The sequence below is a fragment of the Symphodus melops genome (genome assembly GCF_947650265.1).
Source record: "Symphodus melops genome assembly, chromosome: 13".
Lineage (NCBI taxonomy): Eukaryota > Metazoa > Chordata > Actinopteri > Labriformes > Labridae > Symphodus > Symphodus melops.
In genome coordinates this window covers 19,804,835-19,812,901 of record NC_136703.1, presented here as the reverse complement: position 1 = coordinate 19,812,901, position 8,067 = coordinate 19,804,835, and the positions used below count along the sequence as shown (strand labels likewise).

At 40.3% G+C, this 8,067-nt stretch overlaps 1 protein-coding gene across 1 annotated transcript; it reads left to right on the top strand.

The window, feature by feature from the left end:
- The first annotated feature begins 2,116 nt into the window (after positions 1–2,116).
- LOC306833715 (chitinase-3-like protein 1) lies at positions 2,117–6,079 on the top strand. The gene is made up of 9 exons (XM_079359203.1): positions 2,117–2,236; positions 2,372–2,573; positions 2,672–2,728; positions 4,464–4,614; positions 4,738–4,862; positions 4,950–5,073; positions 5,164–5,346; positions 5,487–5,603; positions 5,701–6,079. The coding sequence occupies exons 2-9, from the start codon at positions 2,389–2,391 to the stop codon at positions 5,947–5,949; spliced, it is 1,191 nt and encodes a 396-aa protein (XP_079215329.1). The 5' UTR covers positions 2,117–2,236; positions 2,372–2,388; the 3' UTR covers positions 5,950–6,079.
- The last annotated feature ends 1,988 nt before the right edge of the window (positions 6,080–8,067 follow it).

Below are 8,067 nucleotides of genomic sequence, written 5' to 3'. Positions count from 1 at the left end.
AGTGTTTACTTCAGGGTATACAAATCAAATACTAATCAAACACTAATCAAACAAAGCAGAAAAAGACAGAGGTTCTCTTCATCTCCAAAGCAGTTGTGTTACTGTGTAACTGTTTTCCAAATGGTAATTTAATTTGTTTTATCTCAAAATTCTTGAAAGCTTCTGCATTACGTCAAAAAATAGCAAACGTGTCAAACAAGAACAGCTTTCTTCATCCAAATATGTTTTCCTGTCCCTGAAGGTTGCAAAAAAGAGCCACAGGAACGAAGATCCAGCTTCAGATAATGATCCAAACATGTGCACCAATCTGATTTAAGTATCTTCTGGCAGTGATTTAAGACAGTTGCTTGGCTTTTAATTTTATAGGTTGTTGAAACATTTGGACACTTTAGTCAGACACTTTCATGAGACACTCAGGTAACACTTGCTAATAACCATCATCAATAAAGACTAAATTGACAGTTATTAACTTTAGTTAATACTTGTTTTACTTTTTACTGACGATGAAATGATAGTTAATGTTTTCTCTATAATTGAATTTGCTATTATACTATTATGTATTTTATTTTTACAGTTTGTTTACATTGTTTGCACATGTTGCACACATAACCTTTTATACACTATATAAAGTGTTTGTTGATGATAGTTTTTTTATTGGATAATAACACTGATAACAGAAGGGTTGTTATTCTCCCCTAGAAGATGAAAGGCCCTACCTAACTTTGTAAAAAGTGATTTTTTTATAGTTCAAAGGGCTTGGCATTTCAGGTGACTTCACCCAGCTTCCGTCATGCTTAACAATTAAACAAGAACAAGAACACTTTGGACAATGCAGAATTGCCGTAATTATCCCTGTCCTTTTTGTTTTTGCCGCACCTTGTGAGGTGTCTCCCTGTATTAAAACTCCAAAGTCGTCAGTCATCAGTCAGTCACAGTAGAAGGACAGTACATGCATCTTTCAACATAATTTCTGTGAGTATTCCTTTAACTTTGAATTTATAAAACCAAACATTTAAGTTTTTGAGTTGTTTCCAGATGAATTGCTACAACTGCTTTCGTTCTCCAACTTGCTCAGAAACTTAACTGGAGAGTACAACAAGCCGGCATTTCACTGGCTGTTTTTCTTGTAATTTGTATAAAACTAATATAAAGATTTACTTTGCATTTTGTTAGGATTTTAAGTATTAAAGTTGTGTTGTAAGATGAAACCAATCCATTTATCCAAATGTGTAAAAGTTTAGTTAAATAAGGTCGAACCTGATTTCCAATGGGATTAAAAAAAATAATTATAATCCGAATATTCTGTTTTTTTAAAGTTGTTTCAACATTAATTGTAACAACTGTATCGTCTCTCCAACTAGCTCTCAAGCTTAACTGGACACAGTTTAGCCAGAGAGAGGACAACAAACCTGCATGTCAGTTACCAATATTACAGTTAAGAGAAGCAGTTGGCTGAACATTCTTGCCAAACTAGTTTTTCCTCTGTGACTTCCACCACAAACCTTGTTGGAACAAAACGTTGGGTGACTACTGAGCATCATAACCAAACCGCTCCCTAGACTTTTCCATTTAGCAGGTGCTCAGTTTTGATTATATACCTGGCTTTTGTCACCAATTGTTGAGACTGAGTAAAAGTAAAATCTAACTGTAAAATGATCTTTGGATCTCAAGTTAGGACCAACACTCATGAGATTGCCTAATAATTATATTTGAGTTGTATATGCTTGAGGTAAATAGTACCAGATTTATTTTGTGGAAATACACATTCATCTTTAATTATGAAATCTACTGTGTTTTCAAGAAGATTTTTTTTCATTGCATGTTCATAATTTTTTTCTACTTCCATTTAGTTACACAGCAACACAATGTGGAAGCTTACTCTATCTGCAGGTAAGGCATGCTGGTCAAGTACATGTTTGTTTGTATTTGTGGTTCAACTATATCTCCTAAAGTGTTAAGTGTACATTTGTACCGTCTCATGCAGGTCTTTTTTGTCAAGTAAACCCACAGTATTTTCTCTGAGGGGAAATGGTATTCATTTTACCTCCAATGTACTGAGGTTACAGTAGAAATCCCAGAAAGCATGAATTCATTAACCTGGAACTTTAATTTGTAATGCTTTAATTATTTTGTCAGAATTTTTTATATAATTGACTGACTCATTAAGCATTTTATTAAACTGTATACTAACACGTGTGTCGTTCTAAAGGTCTCTGCTTGATCGTTGCCAGCTTGGGTAAGTTCATCACACAAATTGATCATAATCATAACCTTTATAGCTGCAGCAACTACAGTAAAATATCTGTCTAGAAGAAAAATAATATCCTGATTAAAAAGATGTAAGTAAGAAGATTTTTTTTCTCGTCTATAGCTTCTACCTCCAGGCTGATGTGTTACTATAACAGCAAGGCTGAAGACAGACCAGCTATGGGGAAGTTCAGCATTTCAGATATTGATCCAGACAAGTGTACCCATCTGATTTTTGCCTTTTCGGACATAAGTGAAAATGAGCTGGTTCCCACAAATATAAATGATGTTCAGCAGTACTTCGACTTTAACGCACTCAAACAAAGGTCAGTCCTCGGGTCTATAAATACTTTGTAGATGACATTATGATATACAAGGTATATGTTTTACAAAGAATAATCCTTTAACTGTGATACTCCTGTAGAAATCCACTTCTGAAAACCCTGCTGGCTGTTGGTGGAGATGAGTTCAGGACAGAAAAGTAAGTTATCTTCAAGGACATTAAGGCTGTTTTGGAAGCACACAAAAATACATTCATTGGAAACTTTAGGTTTCTTTATACAAGATTCAATACAATTAAATGCAACCCAGCTGACCCCTATAGTCAAATAATGAAAAAAAACAGAAAATGTTTAAAAGAGATTTTGTTTCACTGAAATGTGTACAATATGTATTTCAGTTGCATAGATCAGTGACTGTAAATTTGAATAATTATGGGAATCATTATACAATTTATTAGTGATCCGGCACCGACCTAGGTGCAAGATCCGTATTTTATCTGTAGGAGTTTTTAGGGCCCGAGCACTGACCTCAGAGCAACGACCCTATTGGAATGCAAGGAATTATCATTCAGTGTTTTTCTTTGCAAAAATGAATCACTTATTTGGGGGCCTCAACGTACACGAAAACTCACCAAATGCTTTGTATAAAGTTTAGTGCGTGAAATTTACTTTGAGGTATGTTGAGGTAAATTGGCTCAGTGGTGCCCCCTTAAAATTTACAAAAAAACAGCCAACTATAACAGCTTTTTCAGGCTTCACATTTTACATAATATGAAATTAAAATGCTTTTAACTTTACTATGCAGTGTCATCACCAAAAAATTCATAATTAGCATGGAGCCCGCCCTGAAAACATCCATGGTTGAAATGTTTAAATGAGTCACAGCGCCAGCTGTTGACAGCAAGATCAAAGGCCTGAATCAAAAGCTGTTGCCTTACGGAAATTCGCCATCAAACAGGAAGCAGTTATTTTAGGGGCGTTACTTTGGTCGTATACACACGAAACTTCGCCTCAGTCAGGACCACTTTGTCAAAATGGATACTTTGATGCAATTATCTGTATTTGGCAGTATGGCTCTAAGGGATCTCCCTGGTTTTTCCTGTGCTTATGTGGAAAGCATTAAGCAGGAACAGTACACATTTGCGCACACAAAGAAACCTATAAAGCAGGGAGATGAGCAGCAAACACCCCCCCAGGAGCAAGCCTCAATGACAAGCATGACATTGATTAAGTCAGAATAGCATAAACGAAGCAGCAGGGGAGGAGGAGGGTTGCAAATGCGGCATGCAGAGGGAGCAAAGAAGCATATGCTTGCTAGAGCATTTAAATAAGGTGGTGTAAAAACTCTTTGGCCAATAGGATGCTTTCAGCAGATCAGCTGGCCATCAGCTGATGAGGTATGCGTGAGATCAGCTGACGCAATCTCTGGCACAATATTAGAGCGTGACTCTGTGGCCTGCCTGAACTAACGCTGTGCTCCATTTTATCCCACTGGGAAAGTAAAACTTTTTAGTTTTAGTAAGTAAGTGTAAGTGCCGCATCAAAATCGCGCTACCTACTGGGGAGAAGCAGCACTATATCTCAAACACAAATTTGACAGCTATTATCAGGTTTGGCCTCTAAAAAAAAGTCACATAAGAACAACTAACTGTAACCATAGCGCTACAATAGCTACAGTAAGTATTACCTCCTATATACCATATCAGATTATCTTAAAATTTCACGTGAATGGAATCAGTCCTTCGCTGATTGCATCTACCCCAATACAATTTAAAATCATTAAAGCATTACTCCTGGGAATAGTCGGTACTACATCTCGTATAAAATATGAAATAAGCACCAAATTACAGGTATCAGAGTCCTTCATTGAATAGCTGCAGTGTGAGTGCAAAGACCTCTTTGTGTTTATCTTTTTTTTATTTTTATGCTTACCAGATTCAGGACAATGGCGAGATCACAAGAGAACAGAGAAGAGTTCATCAAGTCTGTTGTCAAACTACTAAGACCACTGAATTTTGATGGGCTAAACCTGGACTGGAGGTACCCAGCTGAAGAGGACAAACAGAGATTCACAGAGCTTTGCAAGGTCAGATCCCGAATATGTTCTCTAGGACTTGGCATTTTCAGAAATAAATCATACTGTAAATGCCATGCATGACAATAAAAGTCATTTAACTGAGAATGATAATCATTCTTCTGTGTTGTATAGGAGCTCAAAACCACCTTTGTGGATGAAGGAACTTCCAGTAACCAGGAAAGATTAATCCTCTCAGCATCTGTCTCTGCTGAGAGGTCAACCATCGATGCCAGCTATGATGTGGAACAAATTGCCATGTAAAACAATTTTAGAAATCTCTGCCATATAAAAATAAAAAACTGCTGTTCTGATTTAGTAAAGGTGATGTCCTCTTAATTTATCAGGCACCTGGATTTCATCAATGTGATGACGTTTGACTTCCACGGCCCCTGGGAAAATGTCACAGCACATCACAGCCCCTTATTCCAGGGATCCCAAGACACTGGAGATGCTATCTACTCAAACACTGTAAACACAGGAGTTTATTTTTTGTACTGATTTGTTTTCAAACATGTACCTGTGTCCTTTTTTGTTTGATAATTGGTTTTCACTTCTTAGGCCTCTGCCTTAGAGCACTGGAGGGACCAGGGAGCACCGAAAGAAAAACTGAACATGGGGATTGCAGCTTATGCACGAGCTTTTTCCCTGTCCTCGAATTCAAGTGCTGTTGGTGCACCAGCCAGTGGTCCTGGTGAGGAAGGCTGTTACACCGGTGAAGAAGGATTCTGGGCCTCTTATGAGGTATCACTGCATAGTTTCAATATAACAGTTTATAATAATGGTCTTATTATTTGATAACAGTGTTGTCTGCCAGATATATCTTTTTGTAATTACCATGACTTTAATTAAATCTAAATAACAAATGTGAATCTTCTTTTTAGACTTGCCTTTATCTAGATGGGGTACAAACCCATCTTATTTCTGATCAGAAAGTTCCATATGCCACAACAGAAAATCAGTGGGTTGGATTTGACGACACAACCAGCATAAGTACAAAGGTAATCATTTGTGTGTAACACATAATGCACACATTTTGGTTACATTGGGTTTTTTTTCATTCAGGTTGTTATAATGTTGTCTTTCTCATACTCTCAGATCAATTACCTCAAAGCAAACAACTTTGGAGGAGCTTTTGTTTGGTCTCTGGACCTGGATGACTTAAGTGGACAGTTCTGTAAACAGGGCAAGGGCCCATTCATTAGCCAACTGCATAATCTGCTTGTACCAGGTAAGCAAAATGTCATTTTTTTTTACAGAAAGGAAGTTTCAACATTTATTAGTTCAAAGACCATAAACAATACAACATTCTATAGCCCACTCTTGTATACTTATATAACATTTTAAGCAGAGTACATATCTTGTTCAGCTTTTTAAAACCAAGGAATCTCAGAAGTCCTACTCATTCCATGTTTCCCACAGAATAACATAATACCTGGGCGGTGAAGTTCTGGAGGGGGGGTACAGGGGATAAACATAATTTTTCAGATCTTTTGGTTTTGGGAACACAAGGTCCTCAGGCACACCTGTATACTTCTTACCAAACTATCTATTTCTATCTCTCTGTCGCTTGCTCTCTCTTGCATGAAGTATTCTATAAATGACTGAAAATTGAAAAGTAAAGAGTGGAAATGTACATGGGCAGCAAGAAATATACTTAGGCGGCCTGCTGCCTACTGTCTGTCATATCATAACAGGATGATCACGAAAGGTTTAAAATTGATTAACACAATGTATGACCCTGTATTTCATTTAGGTTTCTCTGACAAATCTACAACTACCCCTTCAAAAACTCTACCAATTACAATGACAGCTACCCCTACTAAAAAATCTCAACACCCGACAAGTACCACAACTGCCCCTACAACAACAACAGCTGCACCTACTACAACCACAGCTGCACCTACGACAACTGCCCCGACAACAACCACAGCTTCACCTACAACCACAGCTGTCCCTACAACCACAGCTGTCCCTACAACTACCACAGCAGCACCTACAACAACAGTATTCCCTATTACAGCTGCACGTACTACAACCACAGCTGCTCCTACTACAACAACAGCAGTACCTAATACAACCACAGGTGCCCTGACGACAACCACAGGTGCCCTGACGACAACCACAGCTGCCCTTACGACAACAACAGCTGCACATACTACAACCACAGCTGCACCTACGACAACCACAGCTGCACCTACTACAACCACAGCTGCCCCTAAAACCACAGCTGCCCCTACAACAACAGCTGCCCCTACTACAGCTGCACCTACTAAAACCACAGCTGCACCAACGACAACAACAGCAGCACCTACAACAGCCACAGCTGTCCCTACTACAACTACCACAGCAGCACCTATGACAACCTCAGCTGCACCTACAATGACCACAGCTGCACCTGCTACAACCACAGCTGTCCCTACAACAACCACATCAGCACCTATAACAACCACAGCTGCTCCTACTACAACCACAGCTGCTCCTACTACAACCACAGCTGCTCCTACTACAACCACAGCTGTCCTTACAACAACCACAGCGGCACCGACAACAACCACAGTAGCACCTACTACAACTTTCCCTACGACCACCACAGCTGCCCCTACAACAACAACAGCTGCACCTACTACAACCACAGCTGCCCCAACGACAACCACAACTGCCCCTACGACAACAGCTACACCTACGACAACCACTGCTTCACTTACTACAACCACAGCTGTCCCTATAACAACCACAGCAGCACCTACAACAACCACAGCTGCTCCTACTACAACCACAGCTGCACCTACGACAACAACAGCTGCACCTACTACAACCACAGCTGTCCCTACAACAACCACAGCAGCCCCTACTACAACTGCCTCTACGACCACCATAGCTGCCACTACAACAGCTGCACCGACTACAACCACAGCTGCACCTACTACAACCACAGCAGCACCTACAACAACCACAGCTGCTCCTACGACAACCACAGCTGCACCTACGACAACCACAGCTGCACCTACGACAACCACAGCTGCCCCAACGACAACCACAACTGCCCCTACTACAACCACAGCAGCACCTACTACATCCACATCTGCCCCAACGACAACCACAGCTGCCCTTACGACAACAGCTGCACCTCCTACAACCACAGCAGCACCTACAACAACAGTAGCCCCTACTACAGCTGCACCTACTACAACCACAGATGTTCCTACAACAACCACAGCTGCACCGACCACAACCACAGCAGCACCTACTACAACCACAGCTGCACCTACGACAACTGCCCCGACAACAACCACAGCTTCACCTACAACCACAGCTGTCCCTACAACAACAACCACAGCAGCACCTACAACAACAGTAGCCCCTACTACAGCTGCACCTACTACAACCACAGCTGCTCCTACTACAACCACAGGAGCACCTACTACAACCACAGCTGCCCCGACGACAACCACAGCTACCCCT

Excerpts from the sequence above, each read along its gene's own strand:
- LOC306833715 (XM_079359203.1), top strand. The coding sequence starts at position 2,389 with ATGTGTTACTATAACAGCAAGGCTGAAGACAGACCAGCTATGGGGAAG. Across the intron at positions 2,729-4,463 it reads GATGAGTTCAGGACAGAAAA|ATTCAGGACAATGGCGAGAT; the intron begins GTAAGTTATCTT and ends TATGCTTACCAG. Across the intron at positions 4,863-4,949 it reads GATGTGGAACAAATTGCCAT|GCACCTGGATTTCATCAATG; the intron begins GTAAAACAATTT and ends TTAATTTATCAG.